General features: G+C 35.9%; 1 protein-coding gene across 1 annotated transcript in view; it reads right to left on the bottom strand.

Annotated features, from left to right (window-relative positions):
• Positions 1-21,973, bottom strand: part of AGPS (alkylglycerone phosphate synthase) — a 106,907-nt gene that overhangs the window by 10,865 nt on the left and 74,069 nt on the right. Inside the window, exons 14-19 of the mRNA XM_072418386.1 lie at positions 21,460-21,572; positions 14,271-14,340; positions 12,660-12,721; positions 11,908-11,997; positions 6,584-6,683; positions 5,847-5,904 (exon numbers count right to left, since the gene is read on the bottom strand). Coding sequence (XP_072274487.1) covers positions 5,847-5,904; positions 6,584-6,683; positions 11,908-11,997; positions 12,660-12,721; positions 14,271-14,340; positions 21,460-21,572 — 493 coding nt within the window. The remainder of the gene's footprint in view (positions 1-5,846; positions 5,905-6,583; positions 6,684-11,907; positions 11,998-12,659; positions 12,722-14,270; positions 14,341-21,459; positions 21,573-21,973) is intronic.

The following is a 21,973-nucleotide window of genomic DNA, read 5'->3' as shown; positions in this document are numbered from 1 at the left end:
CAAACAAATTTCGTGAAAGCACAGGAGAAGGTCTAACTTGGAAAAGAAAAGATTAAAAAAAAAGCAAAAATACTGTCGATTCCAAAAAAGTACATGCTTAAAATCTTAAAGCTTAAAAAGAATTACTTTAAAATTTTTAATGCACTAGTGGGAAATGTACCTCAAAAGACAGAGGGAGTTTGAGGAAATCTCCCAAAGTATGGGTGATTACTGTCTTAGACCATTGTGCCTTTAACAAGTGTCCTAATTGGAAGATTTTACCTAACACTTGTTCTGGTGACAACTCTAAATGGGGATACAGAAAAAAAATACTTGACAAAAAATTTCCTAATCTATAAACAATACTGCAAGTCTAAGGTTTCTATAAAGCTCCTAATTTCTATTAAAAAAGCAAGAATTCAAATAAATGTGGAGAAAATTACATTTTGTTCACAAATTCTTGCTACAATAAGAAAAAAAAAAAAAACAACGAAATGCAGTAGATTTTTTTTTTAATTACACAATCGACATTAAAACTCTAATTACTTAAACATTAATTTATCTTAATTCTACTCCTGAGAAAAAAAACACTAGAGGAAAACAAGAGGCCATTACTTGCTTTTAACACAGACTGTTTCCCTCTCCTTATTCTTCCAGGCTGACTTTTATCACTCTTACATTTAACTTGTGCCCTTGTAACTAGTGGTATTGCACAGAGGAGGTACCAGCAGCCCATTCAGGTTGGACAGATGATCCAGATTATCCATGGGGACATCCATAAGCACAATCACAGCTGTATCTCCCAGCAGTCTTAGGAGTGTGGAGGAGATACCAGGAGAGCAGGACAGGGCCATAGAAAGGCAACAAACCAGCAGCAGGACCATGCAACGATGAACAGGAGGGGCAGTAGGTGCCGGAGCTCTATAAGATGACCTCCAGCGTGGAGGTTTCTGACCAGTCTAGATAAGTGGCATTTGGGCCAGACATCCTGTAGTGACACCAATACTCACCTGCACCCCAGTGGCATTTGCCAGAGAACACTAGAATCGGCAGGTACGTGCCCTGTTCTCGTCACAATTAGGATCACAGGTTGTGATTAAGCATATTTAATAGAGGTGAAAAGTATTTTGTACTTTTGTATATGTATATATATAAATCTTTGTATCTCTAAACACATTTTAGGAAGAGTTAGTGACAAGATAAAAACCTATAAAGCTTGTTTGTACAGAAACACACATTTAACAGAACATGGTAAGGAAAAATAAGAGAAACATGGAGGCTGCTATTGTTAAACTTGCTGGAAGTTAAATGATAGTTGTCAAGCTTTCCCCTTTTGAGTCCCTGACTCAAAACAAGTCAAAACAACCCCTGACGTTTTTGATTTGTATGCCTGTAGCCTATAGTACATAGCACTGCACACAAATATATAAAAGTTGGACTTTTACTATATTGGTACATGTTTTTAAGTAAGGTATATACCTAAACATTCAGTTTGTTTGCAACTTTCACAATTGAATGAAGAACAGCATGACTAAAGGCCAGGATACAGAACAATGAGGAGGACATTGTACTCCAACTACCATTGGTTCAAATGTCTTAAGTGACAAGAACTGTCAATATAACTATGAACTTATATGACAATGTAAGTATGACACATGAACTTTATGCATATTATAATTGGTGAAAAAGATGTCTCACTGCTGGAAGTAGACAATCCAGTATTGAACTGGCAAAGCCGGTATCAACCCTCATCTCATATGACAGCCAACTGATAAAAGCAGAATACACATTAACAGCCTAATGCTGTCCTTGCCTTCAGGTTTAGTACACAAAAACTTTTTTTTTTTTTTAATTAATAGTGCAGCTTGCAAACAAGCAATGTTTACATTTGTCATGGCCTGTATTTACACCCTTTAAATTGAAAAAAAAGAAAATGCAAAGGTAAAAAGTATTTCTACAAAAGGTGCTTGTTGTCACTGGATATAAAAATACAATGAACATGTTTTAAAAGTACAGATATCCATTAAAGTTTGTTTTTATGCTGTGGATGCAGTAGAGTGGGAAAAAAAGTCAGAATACAGAGAGAAAGTGGCCAGCTTTTCATTTACCATAACAAGCATCGGAAAGTCGAGTTAAACAGCGTTTATACTTCCTCATAGCCTCAAGTCTTAGACTACATCTGTTTTCTTTAATACACAAAAACAGAGTTAAAATAGCTCCATTTATCACGGCATGATTGTAGACAGACAAACCAGCCTGTCTGTTTTTAGATAGTGAAAGCAACGGTTATTTATCACAATTACAGGACCAACAGTAGAAGAGAAATAGCATCAATATTTGTCCCCCTTTTCCTTGCTGGAATTCCAAGGCTTGTCCATGAATGTCAGGTCATGTCCTGAAGGTCAGTAAATAAAGGTAAATCCATTCAGTAAATCGGAGCAGCAAGTTCACACGTCAAATGTTAAAACAAATTTCCATTACCTTTAGTATGTAAAACAAGCTGCAAGTCACAAGGATCAACAAGACTGTCCAAGAAAGCCAGGAACATATAGCTTGAATAATACACAGCATGCCCATGAAGTCACTTGGAAAACCAGAACTATAACTGTTACACAAGCTGTCAGCAAATTGCAGTAGAAATAGACAGTCTGTAAAAGCAACTTGTGTTCACAAGTCTGCTAATTTACTGGTGACAAGTCCTAAAGCACCGTAGAAAAAAAACTTAAAAGATGCAACAGTTTCATATCATCCACTATACCCATTTTCTTTTACATTGTAAATCATTTCTTTTAAAAGGTAAAAAAAAAAAAACCATAGAAAATGAAATTCTGTCTTTACCCTATTTTGTTCTAAGAATATAAAAGAGCCTAAAGGACCATAAGAAATATAGATGCTATTAAGGCAGAAGGAGAAAGAGCCGTGGGAGAAGAAAGAAAAAGGAGAGAATTGAAGAAAGAGAAAAGAAGAAAGAGAAAGGAAGAAAGAAGGAAGAAAGAGAAAGGAAAAAAAAAAAAAAAGAGAAAGGAAGAAAGAAGGTGCTTGTTGTCACTGGATATAAAAATACAATGAACATGTTTTAAAAGTACAGATATCCATTAAAGTTTGTTTTTATGCTGTGGATGCAGTAGAGTGGGAAAAAAAGTCAGAATACAGAGAGAAAGTGGCCAGCTTTTCATTTACCATAACAAGCATCGGAAAGTCGAGTTAAACAGCGTTTATACTTCCTCATAGCCTCAAGTCTTAGACTACATCTGTTTTCTTTAATACACAAAAACAGAGTTAAAATAGCTCCATTTATCACGGCATGATTGTAGACAGACAAACCAGCCTGTCTGTTTTTAGATAGTGAAAGCAACGGTTATTTATCACAATTACAGGACCAACAGTAGAAGAGAAATAGCATCAATATTTGTCCCCCTTTTCCTTGCTGGAATTCCAAGGCTTGTCCATGAATGTCAGGTCATGTCCTGAAGGTCAGTAAATAAAGGTAAATCCATTCAGTAAATCGGAGCAGCAAGTTCACACGTCAAATGTTAAAACAAATTTCCATTACCTTTAGTATGTAAAACAAGCTGCAAGTCACAAGGATCAACAAGACTGTCCAAGAAAGCCAGGAACATATAGCTTGAATAATACACAGCATGCCCATGAAGTCACTTGGAAAACCAGAACTATAACTGTTACACAAGCTGTCAGCAAATTGCAGTAGAAATAGACAGTCTGTAAAAGCAACTTGTGTTCACAAGTCTGCTAATTTACTGGTGACAAGTCCTAAAGCACCGTAGAAAAAAAACTTAAAAGATGCAACAGTTTCATATCATCCACTATACCCATTTTCTTTTACATTGTAAATCATTTCTTTTAAAAGGTAAAAAAAAAAAAACCATAGAAAATGAAATTCTGTCTTTACCCTATTTTGTTCTAAGAATATAAAAGAGCCTAAAGGACCATAAGAAATATAGATGCTATTAAGGCAGAAGGAGAAAGAGCCGTGGGAGAAGAAAGAAAAAGGAGAGAATTGAAGAAAGAGAAAAGAAGAAAGAGAAAGGAAGAAAGAAGGAAGAAAGAGAAAGGAAAAAAAAAAAAAAAGAGAAAGGAAGAAAGAGAAATGAAAAAAAGAGTAAGGAAGAAAGAAGAAGGAAGAAAGAAGAAGGAAGAAGGAAGAAAGAGAAAGGAAGAGGAGGGAAGAAAGAGGAATCTGTAATGTAATATGTATTTTTAGGAACATTTTCAGGCTACAGCTATGATAAACCAGATTAGATCAGAGCCGTGTGAGAAAAAAGAATGGAAGGAAGAAAGAGAAAGGTAAAAAGAGAAAGGAAGAAAACGAAAGGAAAAAAGAGAAAGGAAGAAAGAAAGAGGAAGAAAGAGAGAAAAGAAGAAAGAGGAAGCAAGAGAGAGAAAGGAGGAATCTGTAGGTTATGGTTTTTTACTACGGTAACATTTTCAGGCTACAGCTATGATAAACCAGATTGGATCAGATCAGAGAAGAAAGAAAGAAAGGAAGGAAGAATGAGAAATGAAGAAAGAGAAAAGAAGGAAGAGGAATCTGTAGGTTATGTATTTTTAGGAACATTTTCAGGCTACAGTTATGATAAACCAGATTAGATCACCCTGTATCAAGTAGCAACTGGACTTTTTGTAGTCAAAGAACAGGAGCTATGGGAGAGAAAGCAGGGTAAGCTCAGTCGCTAAATTAATTCAATTATTTGTTTTTGCTGTCAACCTTGAGGATAATTTGCTCCACAGTGCCGGCAGCTACAGTGGTTGGTGAAGTAGACATTTAAAACCAAGTTAAAAATTGCTAAGAAAAAGGAAAGGGTGAGAAGTATCAACGTAAGAGGAAAGTAGGAAAAAGAGGAAGGCGTTTTTAATACTTATACTTTGATGTACTGAAGGTAGTTAGGATACAAAAATAGAAGCCCATGAAGGTCTGTAATCAGAGTCATAAAAACGCTTCCTCTCCAAAATGGCCAACTGATGAGGTTATAATGAATATTCTCTTTTAGTTAAAATTGCCTAGGCTACTATAGACAAGACTCATTTAAACAAATGTGTTACGATCTTGGCAGAACATCTGGACATATGAAAACTTCTTGGAAAAATAAGAAAAAAACACCAGAACACTGCTAACATGACAAAAACACAATGATCGATGTCATGTTTTTGTAATGCCTCAGTTAACTCATCCAAACACTTAAGTAGGGGTCATCTGCAAACAGTTACCAATGACAGAGGTGGCAGTTACAGAGGACAATGTTATGGCATGTCATCACTCTTCAAGAGACCTGTAGAGTGACATTCACTGGTCACATTTTACAGAATGTTAATGCAAATAAAACACTATAAGATCTAAATATCATATGACGGATTCATAGAGGACTCCACAAAACAATGAGATTAAACAAGGTGGAGTTAGAGAGGATGCTTTCAAACCTTTATGATGCAGTCCAAACATTTGATCTTATATTGTCCAGCAGATCTCATGTGAATGAATGCGGAGACTTTGGTAATCATTGTATGGTGACATCATATCTTACTTATAATGCCAGAGCCTTGCTGACAAAGAAATGTATGCAAATACTGTTTTAATCAACACTTTTTCTGTATAGATATATTATAAAGAACATTCTGGTTCAGTCCCCCTGAACCACGAGCCCTTATAGTTTTGCTGCAATTTGAGTGCAATAAAGAATGATTATTAAAAAGTAGATAACATGAATGAAAACTTGAAAGTATGGATCCTAAAGTTTTACATAATCCTTAAGCAATGATCGCAGGTCAAAGTCTACAATTAGCAATATGTTATCATGAAAGATCTGTTACAGGACAAGAGATGAAAGTACATAAAAATTACAATGTCCTACCTCCATGATGATGTGAAAGGCTTCCTCCATTAGCAAGAATTTCCTCTCTAGCAGCAAACTACATTTGAAAGGATACAGAAGGAGAAAATGCATTATTAATGTAATATGGATCAGGGGCTAGAAGTTTAAATATAGATTTGCTTGACGACTTTCATACAGTTATTTTGTTACAGAATAAGATAAGCTAATGTGCAGCAATACAATCATACTTTTTAGAAAAATAAATAAATAATGCTCCCTGGGCCAACTGTACATTCAGAAATGCAGGTTTACGAAATAGAAAAAAATAAGCAGTGAATTATATGTCTGCAGTATACTAAAATTCTTAGTATTCTAAACAAATTAATACTAGGGTTTCTGATAGGAATTAGACATAGTCAGGGCAAAGAAATTTAGCACCCAAAGCCAAGAGGCCAAAGTGCATTCCCCTCATCAGAAATATATTTTACCTATCTACCTATTTTTTAGCAGTCTCTCTGTATGGTTATTCAGTATTTTAAGATACCTTCTAATAAAGCAATGCAATCATATCAGAAGAAGGGCAGAAAGGTATGTGTATAATCACAGCCTTGAATAGACTGGGAATAACCAGTAAGATTTAAAAATAAATAAATAATAATGTCTACCGACACAGCATGAATGGGGTCAAATCATTATTGTGTCAGATCATGTTCATAATTCTACATATACTCAAAATTCTAGATTAATAGTTTTTTTTTGTTTTTTTTACACATTACCTCAATTTCTTCATAGACGTGCACTGGGTCACTTATGCCCCTATAATTAAAGGCAAAGTAGAAATATACACAGGCACCCGCATCATAGGTTTGTGTCACCCTAAAAGACATGAACAAAGAAATAATTAGTTTCACCATATAAAACAACTTGAAGATATTCTGAATGGTATGAAGCTGTTAACACACGACACGCTTTTTAATCTGTCTACTTTACAAAACTGTCTCTGTATATCTCCTAATTTTTTAAGTGACACATACTGAAATAGGAAATTACAAAACCCCTCCCCAATTGGGGGGGGGGGGGAGACGGATAAACTCAACAGACGTTCTAACCCAACACAACACACCACCACATTTCTTCTGGTCACGTGGATAAATGTTGCAGGCAAAATCTACTTGAGTGTTATCACTTTAAGTTTAGAACTAAAGACCCACCTTGAAAAATCCACAACCAGACAGGTGTTTATTTTTCCGACAGGGACAAGCGATGTCCCTTCTGCAAGAACTGTTCCTACCTCTCCGATTGCCTCCCAACATTCACAGCTCAATGTTAATTGCCAGGAAAACCCAGTAATCCTCACTTCCCTTGTGTGTGCCATGAATGCATATCATCATGAATGAGTTAAGTCATCCAAGGTTGGCCAATCAAGATGGCTGAAGATTGCCTCCAGAAAGAAAAGAACAAAAACATGGAAGTGCCCTGTGACATAACAGGAAAAGGTGGGTATTGTGGGTTTAGTTCTGTTTCAAGCCTTTTCAGCCATCGACATGGCATTTGGACACATACAGTCTACTTTAGGTTAAGTTGGACATGCATAAAGATAAAAAAAAAAATGAATGCTGCCATAGCCAAAAAACAGCAATGGAAAAAATATATTACAAGTAAAATCTCAGTCCTGGCATTCACTGGTTCCATGAAAACAGGTAACAATCTCTTTTATGAACTGCTGAATGCCCAAAAACATACCAAAAAAAAACACATTGAACATCAGGGAGACTCCCAGGAATTTTTCTTTTTTATTTTCAGAATAAGTCATAATTTAAACTTGACATACATGTACACAAAGGTCTGTGCTGACTGTGGGGTTTAAGCTTGGCAATAAATAAAAATATCAGCAATAAACTTGCTGTGATGGTTATATAGTGTAAGAGGTCGGAGGTTATCGACGTAACCTAAATTTTGAAGCATTGTCTGTTCCACCCATTTTGTAGACTTTGTAAAGAGATTCTAAAATTTAAATGTTACAGTAAAACATGCGGATCAAAACTCCACACAAGAGGTGTAAATAAATCTCTACTATGTCATTTATGTGGGTTCCATTTACAAAAAAAGATGAAAAAAAGGGGGCCTCCAACCTTTATATGATAATTGCTGCCATTTTTTTGTTCACTTTATTTATAAAACTACTTAAAAGATGCAAGTGAGAATGTCACAAGATTAGTTCATGTTTTATTACATTTTATTTCATTTAATTAGCAGGCAGAACTGAACCCTCAGGATCTAGATGACAGAAAACACAGGACATACTTTATCTCTGATAAAAGAAAACAGATTTTCATTTTTAAGAAATCTTTAATTTCTACTGAGTTGTACCTAATGCTTTGATTTATTTTTATTTTTTGTTTATTCTGTTTACCAGTTAAACATCAAATGTAACTAATATAATAACCAAAGCATTTTTATAAAATGACCAGTGCAAAAGATCTATTTATAGATGTGTATATGAATGCAAAATACATTTAAAGGCATTTAAACAGTATCTTCTTTCATACAAGACAATAATATGTACCTTTGGCTTCTGCCAAGACTATTAAGATAAGTATTAAAAGCAGCGGCTGCCATGTAGATCAGATACACAGAGATATACAGATCCCCATAAACAGAACGCATGTAGGCATAAAGAACTCAGTATTTCTCATGCTTGTGGATACCACTGAACTGCAAACGAATTGCTGTCCTGCTGAATTACTCTTGCTGAAAGATTGAATGCTGCAGTAGCTATTGAATTCCAGCTGTTAAAACATATTCATAAAACTGGGAGAGAAGCAGAATTCATACATAGAATCAATGTGTGATGTAGTTTACAGCTCCCTGGCAGCTTTTAAAGGACAAGTCAACTCAGAACCAGCTGCCATCTTTTAAAAGGAACATCTTCAAAGCAATCAGATGCAGAGTATAACTTTTGAAAGACGGCTAACTCTGATTTATTATGTTATAGGAACATTAACAAATGTTATTTGTGCCCAAGTAAAACCCTGCAAGATTTAATTTTTGTCTTAGATTCATATTGGTATGTGTCGGAGGTCACAATTGCGCTGCTCCTGTTGTTGCCCGGCTCCTTCACACCCCCTTCCACTTATCTCTCTACATAACCTTTTTTATGTTGCCAGAAGAGAACTACTGCTGGTCAGTCTTCCATGGAAAGGGGATTAAAGGGCCTGGATGGCCTAATGGTAATTGTGTTGCTGCAGGATTGAAGCCATTTGTTTGGGATCCAGGCCCAGAGTGTCCCACAGTCCTTGCACATATCTGTTAATAAATACTGTCCAGTGATAGAGACTACAATCAAATATTTAGCTTATTGCTGTCTATATTTAGCCTAATGCTGGTTACAATAAACCAGTAGTAGCAGCAGGATGTTATCCAACATCACCCCCAAAGTGCATAAAACAATGTCCACTAAGCTTCAGCAGGTGAAAAGGAACATCATTAAATCTCTACTATAACTGGAAACGCACAAGAAGCATGTCAGCGGATTTTACACACAATTCAGTTTAATTTAATGTATTATGAAAGCACACAGAGCTTAATATATGGAGTTCACAGCTAAAAATAACTTGTGCTTATTTGGACATGGAACACCAGGATGTACAGTGTAAAACTATCCTGTATGCTTTATTCATGCCTGGCCAAATATCCTGGGAAAAATCATAAAATGACTATATAGGGCTGACTATCTATGAATGCTCTACCGCAGCTATGCCTATGGATTTGCATGATGAGCACATTATTACACATACTTTATATAGTATGGAGAAGGTGAGGTCATCTGCAGGTGGCCAAGAAAATTTCTCGAATCTTAAAGTAGTTTTAGCAGGATTCAAAAAGCTGAAACCTACTAAATGTGGACATTCTTTGGTTAGCAAATTACTGTAAAAACAGGGACTGTGAGACTACCATGGATTGCATGACAAACAAAACAGCATGTAAATGCTGTAGTCAGTCAGTGGAATATTGCCCACTTCTTTAGGCAGACCTGCACAGGTAGGGAAATGTGCATATGGTAGGCCTATAAAATGACCCAGTGCAGAAGATGTATAGAAAAGTATTACCCTGCCCCAGCAACTAAATAGGACATGTTTAACTGGTTACATGTAACCGTCTAGTAACTAGTTTCCTCCCAACAAAAAAAACATACAGAGATCAAACCTGATCCACCTGACACTGCTATACAGGTGTTTAAATATTAATTTAGCAATATGTGGTGGACATATATTGGTGAGGAATTTAGACTTTCAGAAATCATTTTAACTGCATTTCCTTTTTGTTTTACAATATCAGCAGGTATTCTTTTACTATAAAACACTAAAACTGACTTTACTGTACTGCACAAAATTTATTTCATATGGTAATATTATACACAAATTTAATATGGAAAAATGTCTAGTTTACTAGAATGCCACTCCAAAAGTGTCCTCTAATATTTACAATTGTGGTACCCAGTATTTACAACCAGTATTTTGAATCAATTTTATGTTTTCTAATGATATTTTAAAATATTTTTTAGCCTTTATTTGAATATTCATATTGTGTGATCATATTGTGAATATTCATTCATGTGATCATTTGTAAGTTTTTAAGACAATTCCAATAATTTATTTGGAATGGCCCGGTTTTTTATTAATTATTTACTAGGTAGTGAAGCCAGGATGAGATTGTGCACCCCAAAAACAAAGTAAGTAATTGCAGCTTGCAAGTGTGGAAAGCAAAAAAAAAAAAAAAAAAGAAAAAAAAGACCTCATTAATATGAACCAGAATTGCAGTCTAGTCTGCACCTGGTTTTGCTGTTTGCTATCAGTGTCCGAATCACGAGACTGGATGAAAAGAATAAGAAATCCTTTACCAGGACATTCGAGTAAAACATTCGAGCTATCGTGGATTTGTCGTATCGTATAGGGGCTATCGTGGAATTAGCTAAAATGCATCCATAAACAGAATATCTTCTGGCAGCCTTTCTAGTGTTTGCCAAACTTCTTCTCAAGATCACAAGTAAGAAGAACAGCCTAAAGCATCTTTCACTTGCGTGTGCCAATCCTAGAGCTCAAAAAAAAAAAACAAAAAAAAAAGTTTACACAAAAAGTCTAACAAACCAGTTACCTATAGCAGCGCAGGAGCAAGATTTACATCTGTCCATGCTGCTGGAGGAACCCACAATGAAAGATAATCAACCCAAGCCTGACCATAAACATGTAATGACAAACCAGAGAATATGTTTGACATTTTTGTGTGAAAGAATTTAGTTTACAATTCAAGCTTTGTTTTTGTTAGCACTGCCGTGTGAAGATATATGCCCTGCAATTATCTCGACTGGAGAGAATAGATAATAGAGACACATTTGCAATGCACCACCAAGAAAGTTTTAAGGGCATTCCCTAAGATGTTGAGGTTTTTAAGAGATCTGTTATTCATCTTTTTACCACATCCACCAATTATTTTCTTAAGTTCTAAATATAATCTACAATTCTGTTTACAGCTTTGGAAGTTTTTAACAACTCAAACTGCTAACAATTTAATCTAGCTCAATCGAGTAAAAAATACCACGTCAAAGAGATAAAAAATGTTACTCAGTTTGTATAAAACAAAAAATAAAACTCCCAACGGTTCTTTTCTTGAGTGGTTCTTTCCAATTTTAAACTCATAAAGTGCTGGTCGTAGGAATTAATGGCCATGCAATAATAGTTTATTTATATTATGTTCGTCAAGCGGTCTTTATTCGTTTTGAAATTTCTGTCGTGAAACCTTGATGCGATTTCTATTTGGTTTCGATTGCGACCACTGTGCTGACTTTCAGAAAGGTTAAGCGTGTCAATCAATCTTACTCTAGCCTGACTGAGAATATAAAATCTCAGATGACTAGCCAAGATGCTTTCTCTAGATGTTTTGTATTAAGATGTCCTTATAGTAAAAAAAACATGTAGTGAAGGCACTAAATTGTATGGTAATGTTGTCTCGTGCAAAAGTTACACAATTAGGGATCCATGATGCGTGACACAAATGCAACAGGAACAGTGTTGATGTCCTGACAAGGCAAGAGTTGCTGTACCTGCATGTTGACAGTGGTGGAAATTGAACGCCTCTTTCTTTGCATTCTCTAACAATTCTTTCTTTGACGTTTCGACAGAGGTCTAGCACCCTACAATGGAAAAATGAAACATTTACAGTTAAGAAGGACAAGACAAGTAGGAATTCAAAGCCTTTTTACTTTATGCATCATGTTGTCCATACTAAGAATTATTTTCCCCCACTAATCAGATTTAAGCTTTTAGCTTTAAAATCTCTGAATGTGTTGGAGAAATTAAGTTCTCAGTACTAACAATGTGATGCATAAAGCTGAGTGTATATTTTACAGAAAGAACAGGCAATGATAGTTTAATTTGTCTCAATTTTATCCAAGCATGTGTAATCTAAATATATTGCTCACAGCAACCAGAATCCCACTATAACCTTTTTCGTACAGTATAACAGACTATTAAAGACTATCAAAGCAGTTATGTATCTTTTTTTTTTTTTTTTTTTTTTTATGAAACCTGTGTTAGGACCCAAACCTGTCTTGTTATCCTGTGTAGAACAGAACAATAGTCAGAGAGAGAAAACTTAGGTAATACCAGCAGCTAATTGGATGCACACATGCTTACAGAATATGCCGACAAGAGGAAAGAGATGGGTGATGGTAATAATATAAGCTACCATATATATAATAAATGTGTACTTATTGGTTTGACTGTGATTAAGCTTTAAGAAGGTTTGGAGTGGAGTTTAAAAATGTCAAAGTTACCGACGCACACAAAGCCTTACCTGTCCCAAGGAACAGAGGTTTCAAATGATTCTCCTATCACATAATAGTCCATGCCAAGATCCTACAAAAACATAACAAACACATTGTTATGAAAATGTTAGTTATAGTTAAAGAACATTATTTGGCTTATTTTTAAAAACTGGTTTCGTCAGATTCATTTAGAATAAACATTTAGTTAAAACTTGATATTGTCTTGTCTTAAAAGAAAAAAAAATTGGCCCTACCTAAAAAGATCGTATTATCTGCAACTAACCAAGGAGGCCTATAAACATGTATATATTCTATTAATTTATCAATTAATTGGTTTTGAGCATGAAGACTTATCTGGAAAAAGAATCCTACGTACAAGCACATCAAACAGAACTATGCATAGGAAATGTAGCTTTATATAAAAGTATACTTCCCCCTCCTATTCAATTGTAAGATTTTCTGAGCAGGGTCCTGTCCTGTGCCATGGTATCTGTCATTTGCTACCCCTATTTAACGTACAGAGCTGCAAAATATGTTGACACTATACAAATACTACAATATATTAGGTCCTATAAAGAGTTATCTGTGTGCAACTATAGTCAATCATTTGCTGCGGCTGTGTTACAGTCAGAAAGATCTTTGAATCTACCCAAGTTTAGCTATTCTTTTCGATTGGGATACCATAAGGAATTCCATGTTGTTATGTTGTTTCCAACTGTGATTCAGTTTCGGACGATTTTCACTTCTATCCATATGACACTCATACCAGAAATAAGGGAGAGGTTGTCACTGGGACAGCAATACAAATGCGTTTCCATCTTTAACTCTTCCCCACTTTATTAATAGGATGCTCTTCTTGAACTGACTCCATTGGAAATAATTCTTTTTACTCTGTCCTGACAGTATGTCTAGGTTGGAGTTTGGCTTTTGATCACAGTTATCTATTTATTGCATTCACAAACAACAAACCTGTGCTGTGAAATTGTCTAAATCCTTGCTTTTTGCATTACTAATAACATTAAATCCAAGATAAACTGAATTGCCAAGCAGGTAGGTCCCTGTTTAAGTTTTTTAATTCTGAGTGGAATGTGCTTAAATTCTCCATTATAACCGTTTTGCGCAGCCTTAGCCTTTAAAACGTTTGGCAATAAATGTTTTCATTGACATAAACAGAAATGAAAAGTTAAGAGCCCAACCACTTCTTTCCTGTACAGAAGCTACTTGGTTGCAAGGTTCGTTCAAGCCTGATGCAGCGCTTAGCACGCTTATAAATGGTTTTCATGCACAGAGCACTGTGGCCTGAATACATGGCACTAGAAACCACTTGAATGGATGCTGCCCAATTTATTGTTGACTAGATAAGTAGCAAATAACACACTGTCTGTTCTATTGATCGCTTTCATATCTAAGCCCAGCAACATCTGCACCTCCTGAACTAATAAGCCTTTATGTGATTTCTATGGGAAGGGGGAGAGAACTTGAACAGAAAATGACAGCATGTTCTTGAAGAGAAAAGCAAAGATGTGCAACACATTTTAAAGACCTTCTTTATAAAACGCTCGATATTCTCTGGGGTCAGAATATGTCAATATCCACATTGATGAGCAGACAAAGAGAAGAGGAAAAGAAGGGTGACCTACCCGAAGGTAAGCAATGACAAATGTCAGCATGTAACCTCTCTGGCCATTATCTTCGCCTGCTGCTAGCCCGCTGCAATTGTAAAGATGGTCAATGATTAACTGGGTATTTATGCACAATCGTTACATGCTGCTCTATAGTATTTCAGTGGAATAAAAACACAGAAACACATTTACAAAGCTTAAAACAATGACGTCTGGCTGGAAAAAATGTAAGCTATTAATACAATGTAACAATTTAATTAAAATTCTAAGTGCTGTGCTTTTAATCGCAATCGTGGATAATTTGTCTTGTTTCTGGCTTAGATAAATTGTTCAGACCTGCCAATGCTCTGCACAATTATACAGCTAGAAAGAGGAACATTTTGTCTGATCATCTTTTTTACATTAAATTCTATGTTTCTTGGCAGTAGTGGCATGGCTTGAGGCTAAACCAAAATAAAGCATACTCTTAAACTTCTCTGCATGTGCTAAAACATACAGAAACCTTAAAACAGAATTGCTGACTTGTATTGACACAGGTTATTTCTAGCTATAAACAGACTTCTAAAATTTCAAATTGAACAACAGGAAAGGAGGCAAAGAATGTGATTACCCCTAGCAACACAAGCTTCAGTTATCAGATATATTTTCGGACTGAATGGATAATAAACTTTACCAATGATCAGAAACCTGAGTTTTTTAAATGTAGGCCTGTTCACAGCATTATAGTAAGGGCCTATGGTACAATGCAATGCAATGTATTTTAAATAGCAATCTTAAGCACCGTGCTGACGGACAATGCAATGACATGTGTTGTGCTTCCACAAATGGCACATTTTAGGGTGTTAGGCTGCACTTTAAAATTTATTGGCTGTCTTAACTTAACATTCATGGTGTGAACACACTACAAAAATGTAAACGGGTCCCAAGCAGAAATAGCATCGTAAACACAAGACCTGCTTATCCTCTGTGAATATTTTTTTCTATCACTTTGTTCTCCAGTTTTACATAAAGTGTCCAAAGGATAAGGGGACCTTCCATTTCAATGCAAGGCACACTTTAAAGTCTACCTGGTTTAAAATATTAAACCTGTAAAATACTGCTTCAGGTTCTTTTCCAAGCTGACCATATATATTAAACAAAAAGTCACTTGAAGGTCACATGAGATCTGCTAAAAAGGAATATAGTCAGTGTGGACTATGATCCTCCTTAGAGGAAAAAAACCTGACCAAGCAAAAAGTCTTACAGACATAAAGATAGCATTACATCAGAATGTTTTTTCTGGACATAAACACATACCCTACCCCTGCTATCTATTCATAAAAGCAGGACTGTTAACATAACTTTAGCTAAACATCTTCTGGCCATAGGGAATACTATTAACTTTCTCTGTGACCACTACTTCATTAAGTGGTTTAATTCAGGCTACAAAAAAAAAAATAAGCGGATCAAGGGACCTGCAACTTAAAAATCCATTGTATGACAACAAATTTACATGTAACAAAACCTTTAACAGTAGTTAGATCAGCTTCAGTAACCAAGACAAAAAAAAGTACTATGTAGTACTACACAACTCAGGCTAAAGCAAAAAAAAATTGTCCAATAAAGGGCTGGAGACTGTTCATCTATGTGAACATCCCACTGTCAATGTTGCTCATACACATAAATGCAGGCTGTGTTATATTCCAAGGGCTCCGGTTTATGGTCTATTGGGCATGGAGAACTATCCACGCTCCAGATATTTACTATGACACTGAAGAACTCTAAACTGCAAGCGCATAAAGTGTATATTCAATATGAGCAAAATATCCACTAATGTGTGTGTGATCCAACTGTCTGAAGTCCTCTTATATATCTGAGTCATGTTATTTACCAGATAAACGCGCAGTGAAAAAAAAAAAGACCAACTGTTAGCCATCACAATGCCACTTTCAGACACAAAATATGGTAATGTTTTTTCTGTATGTTTCTTTTACTGGTTCAGGGACACATCCTAAAATGTTAGGGGAACATTTACACAAACTCCAGGGCAGAGTTTACATACCCAAAAGGCCTTTATATATTTTAAGATCCAAGCCAAGAAAATTTAGCCCCATTTGCTTCCCTGTGGCTGGTGGGCGGATAGCAGAGAATTCATCTACCAGCCCCATAGAAGCTTATGGAGTGGAGATCATATAAGTCTGCAGATGGATGTAAACTATGGTGCAGGTCATGGAGGAAGATTAGACTAAGTGCAGCAATGTAGGAAGGTGGGTGGTAAGGTCAAATATAAATATTATGGAAAAGCTTCTTTACACTTTTTAAACCCAATGAAACCATTGGCTTACTCCAGGGGCGGGCAAACTTTTTTTAGTCAGGGGCCACAATCTGGAAAAAAATTTTGACAGAGGGGCCGGGTCAATGGGAGAGTGGGCGGGGTTACGTCATGAACGTGATGTCATGATGGCATAACCCCACCCACTCTCCCATTGCTGATCTGAGCTTGCCATGGGAGAGTGGGCGAGCTGTGTCACTGAAAATAAGCACCAAGGAGCAGAAAATGGTGGATCTTTTTAACCGCTAATGTGAATGAAATCTTATGGATAGAAATTCTGGAGATGACCCAGCACTGACACATGCTTTTCTATTGACAAATGTACAGACACTTTTCTTTAGCTCCTGGGAATTTACAAAGCAGTGGAGTGTTGTTGAAGATTTTCCTAAACCTAAAGTATATCTATAAAGAAAAACTTTTTGTTCTTATTTTAGAAAGGATAGGCATGGCTAAATCCTATTTTAATGTAACCAATAAACAGAGGAATATCCAAATTCATAAAACATATATACATACATACATAATATAGACCTGTGGTGTTGATGCAGATTAAGACCATAACAAAGTAATAGGATCGTGCACCCCATGTGGTCTCAGTGCCACAGAGTATACTTTGCTAAACCATCCTCAGTCAAAAAGTGAACATCGATGGCATACAAAAAGGGAAAGTCTTTATTTAATGAGGTGAAGTATATAAAAAAAATTGGACACGTGCACTATAAATATAAATATCCATGGTAATGCCTATAATGCACAGTTAGCTTATCTTGCCCTTTACTATTTTATTGATTTTAATGAATTTGCCTGCATTTAACTCAAGTACCCCCAACCCCCGCATTTTAAATAACAAACAGTAACAAATTACATAAAGTGAGAGAACAGTGTCCCATGATAAGCAGAAAGCAATTATAATAAGCTTGGAGAACATAGCCGGTCAAGAATGTTGTCTGCTCATGTGAAATAAATAAATATGTATTAAAAACACAGATAATTATCTTAATTACTCTGGAAATGAGTGTGGCCTGTTCATGATTGATCTTCTGGATAACTGCCTACCCGCAGAGCAGTCTTTCACCCTTTGTGACACAAAATGATTTCATGATGTACAAGCAAAACCACATGAAAGATGAGTGGAACTGTGCATCGATGTCAACGAACAGAGATCCATCAAATCTCTCTTCTCTCCGATCGGCTAATGATGAACCAGTGTACAAAAGTGAAATTAAACGTAGAATTGGGTTGCCACACCACCAAGGCCTGGACAGAAGGGATTGTCAAATTTGGATACTCAATGGGAAACTATGGGGGGGGGGCCTGGCTGAGCAAATGCCATTTTATTTGCCATGCTTTCCATCGATCAGCCATGCAATCCATCAAAGGAGACGGACAGAAAACTCCCCATCATTACTCACCCTGTTACTGAAGTGAAATGTTTTCTGTCCCTTTGTAGCGGCACAAAACAATTAGTGACAGGGGGTGGGCTATTGACTATTTATCAAATCTTCTTGATTACATAGTTTCCTTTTTAAGAGAATGCAGGAGTCTAAGCTGTAGCTGCTACACAAAAAGGATTAAATATTAACTATGCTCTGTCTTTACCTACAAAAATGAAATCAATACATGAGTAGCTGCAAAAACAACCCAGTAGAAGTAATGATGGAGGGACAAGAAGGAAGAAGAATTATCTGGATACTAAACTTTGTCAAAATGAAAAAAAAATATCAACTTGTAATTACCTGGCAAAGTTATAGAATGCTTAATAAAAACTAAATTGAAAATAATCATGCATTCTGTTTGGGACTGAGAACATAAGTAAGCCAACAAGAAAATTGCTAAAGCAACCAGTTTAAAGCTCTTGTTTCTATCTAGTTCATGGCTTAAATATCAAACAAAGTTTGATTCACTATAAAACGAAACTGTGTTTGTTAGAATGCATTTCATATGCAAACCCCAAAGAGTATTAGAAAGCTGAGAGATGAAAACAAGCAGGCATAAGAAAAGGAGCAAGGACACAAAATTTGGCAAGAGAACAATTTAGACTAATGCACTCAAAAATATGACTGTGTTATAGACAAGAGGGAAAAACAGGCAAATGTGCAAAAAAGGAAAATCACAAAAAAAACAAAAGCTTTACAAAAAAAAAAAAGTAAGTTTTGGAGAAACCAAAAAAAGCAAAAAATAGATGGCATGGAAGTAGAGGTGTCAGCAGAAAATATTTCTTGCATACTTGTGATAACAATAACCTTTCTGATCGGGGACTATACTTTCTGAACACGCTCAGCTCCCACCAATTAATATTCATTAGGCATTGCAGAGAGTGCTCATTGTCAGCCTCAGCTGTACTCTCCGCAGGGAAAGAAAGCTATATTTAAGATATTGGGAGAGATCCTCTCACAGGCGGAAGAGGCAGCAAGGTCACGATAGACCAATGAAAGGATTTGCCCCACAGCAATGTCTCCCTTGAACACTTTACCTCTGATCTCATGGTGTTGATTAATGAAGCGACGATGTCATTTAGACTAATATACCGGAGCGACAAGAGAGTGAAAGCACTCACCCTTGTAACACAGTATCTGACACAGGACAAATGAATGTTCGTTTAATACATTTTCAAAGCATAGGCTAAAAATCATGCCCTAAGCATGGAAAGGCTTAATAGGGTGCAATATGCATATTTGCAGATTTGAGGCGCTTAGTACAAACCACACTGCTGCTTAGAAGTGATAGTCATTAGGATGCTCAGTAGGAGTTCCATGTATAATATTGTAGGTGCATTTTTCTTTAGCACTGGAGAATACTGTTAAAAAGAGCAATGAATGTGTGCAACAAAAAATGGATGATTAACCCAGAAAATTTCTGTATATGAATCTTTAAATGTGAATATTTACAAACTTTAATATCCCAGACTGTGTAGTGGATGGTCAAATAGAAATATATCCCCAAATAAACTGTGATTAGCAAGTATGGATTGGTACAGTCAGGAACAGGTAGAAACACTTTGACAAAAATAATTATCCTTAATCTATTGACTAATCTAACAATGTATGATACTGCTAAACATAAGTCAAGCTATACAGAAGATGACCATCCAATGTTAATTTAACCCTAGGTGGTCAAACCCCCCCCCCCATCTAAAGGGAAACCTACATAGAGGTTAAGCAAAACCCTTCAAAGTAACTTTAAAAGCTTGGTATTTTCTCAACTCAACAACTCATTTCCGGTATACTTTGTAATTTCTTTTGCTATGTTAGGAGTGGTAATCAATGTATTACCAGTATACAATATCAGGTCGTCAGCAAAATCTGTGGCAAGGGCTTCTTTTTCTCTTGTCTGCAAGTCATTTATATTTTGCTTCAATTTAATTTGATGTAATAGAGGCTCCAAAGCTAGCACTATTACTCAATGCAAAGTTTGATAATAAGACTCCATTCACCTTAACTCCAGTACTTTGAATAGAATATAATGCTTTATTAAAGTTCTTCATCTTATCCCCAAACCCAACATACGATACAACTCCTTCAATAAATAACCAGAAAACTCTGTAAAAAAATTTCTGCATTAGACAATAAAAGAATAGATTTATTCACCTTAGACCTAGCCTTATGTATCAAACCAAATGAGTGTTGAGAACCATCTTTTGCTTCCCGTGATTTCACAAATCCTACTTGATTAAGATACATTAGGTCAGGTAAAACCCCTGATAACCTTATCAGCCAAAATTGCAAAAAATAATATACAATACTAATACTTAGTCATTTGCTAACATTTACCAGTGAAATTAAACAAGAACTTAGACAATATGAGAGATGAAAAATAAGTTTTAACTATAGGATCCTACACACGTCCACCTACCACCTCTGTTAAACTTAGAGCGTTTCAATACTGAATAACATGAAGATGATTTACTTATTAAAGTGATGATTAAAAGATTATAGGATAATTAAAATCACCTCCCAAGATTATATTTTCTTTCCGAATACATTAAATTTTGACCAAATGATTCAATAAACAATATCTGTGCAATATGTGAAACATAATTTCATACTCGTGTATAAAACTATTTTTTTAAATCTCCAATTTATTTACCATATACTTCTTTCATGTTTCTTCAGTGTTGATTAACTGTAATGTTACGAATACTTGTGACCAACCTTGCAGGTTTTTTTTTTTCCCAAAACGGAGTCTCCTGAATAAATACCACTTGTACCTTTTTCTTCTTTAAACCATGCAATATAAAATTTTCTCCTAAATTGATTTATTTAAATCCCTGGCATTGAATGAGGCCGTCTTTAACAGTACCAACCAATGTTGGAAACCTGGACACGTTGGACCTTTCAGCCAGCAGAAAAAAGCTCTTGACTTGTCTCAGTCCACCACTGCCCTTAATCACACCAACATTAACTTATTATCATCTAATCCACACCTATATGTCAGTGCCCTATCATAGGTGAAAGATAGGAAGAGGGAGGCAAGAGGGAAAAATATGATAAGCCAGCGCACACTTGATACTGCTGAGAACTCAAGCAGTGTGCACACACCTGCTCATGTCATGACACCATGCCCCCTCAATAATTCTTGGAATATGGGTAAAATGAAGCGCCAGTGCCACTGTTTTTGAGGTGCTAGTTTTTATGCCTTGTTAACTACAGCTGTGGATAAACCTTACAAAGTCACCTCTTGTCACCTACAAACTGGAACACTGGAATGAGAAAGGGTGTTGTCTGTAGGAACAAGTTGGGTTTGTGTTTCATTTACACATGCACTTGGGAAACAAAATATGGCTACTCTGATATCACGGGGCAACCACAAGCAAGTATAAGAGCATGTCTTTCATATCCTAGTGCAGAAGAGGTAAAAACAGTAATGGAACAATAAAAATCAAAACATCCTACATACCCAAACTTTGCAGCAATGTCATATACTTGTTTCTCATGCTGAAGAACTTTCTCGCGGTCACCCTCAAACAACAAAGTTGCTACACAGAGACGATTTGGGTCGAAGCCCTTAAACTGTAAAAACAGCACAGATTAATTTTTACATTCATTAGAAATGTTACATCAGAATGCAATGTTAATGTCTCACCCTAGTGCCCCCTGCTAAAACAAAACAAAAAACATATATAAATGATGACTACAAATCCTAGACCCTGGTCCATACCTCTTACCCTGTCATATGCCAAATAATCAACATTTTATTGCTCATACCCTGTGTTTAGGCATAAAACGAAGTGCTCGAGAACAGTCACACAGCCTAAATGTTTGACTGCCATCAGATTAAACATTTTACAAGCCAGACATCATAAAGAAAGGTCAACAGTATAGATGAGCTGATAATGTAAGGTATTTGAACAAGACATGTGCCACTCCTTGACTAGGTAATTTAAAGGTCCCCTAAAAACATACCTATATTT

This window comes from Pyxicephalus adspersus, chromosome 7, assembly GCF_032062135.1.
Source record: "Pyxicephalus adspersus chromosome 7, UCB_Pads_2.0, whole genome shotgun sequence".
NCBI classification, from domain to species: domain Eukaryota; kingdom Metazoa; phylum Chordata; class Amphibia; order Anura; family Pyxicephalidae; genus Pyxicephalus; species Pyxicephalus adspersus.
The sequence above is the reverse complement of the archived record's forward strand: the minus strand, read 5'-3'. Positions and strand labels throughout refer to the sequence as shown.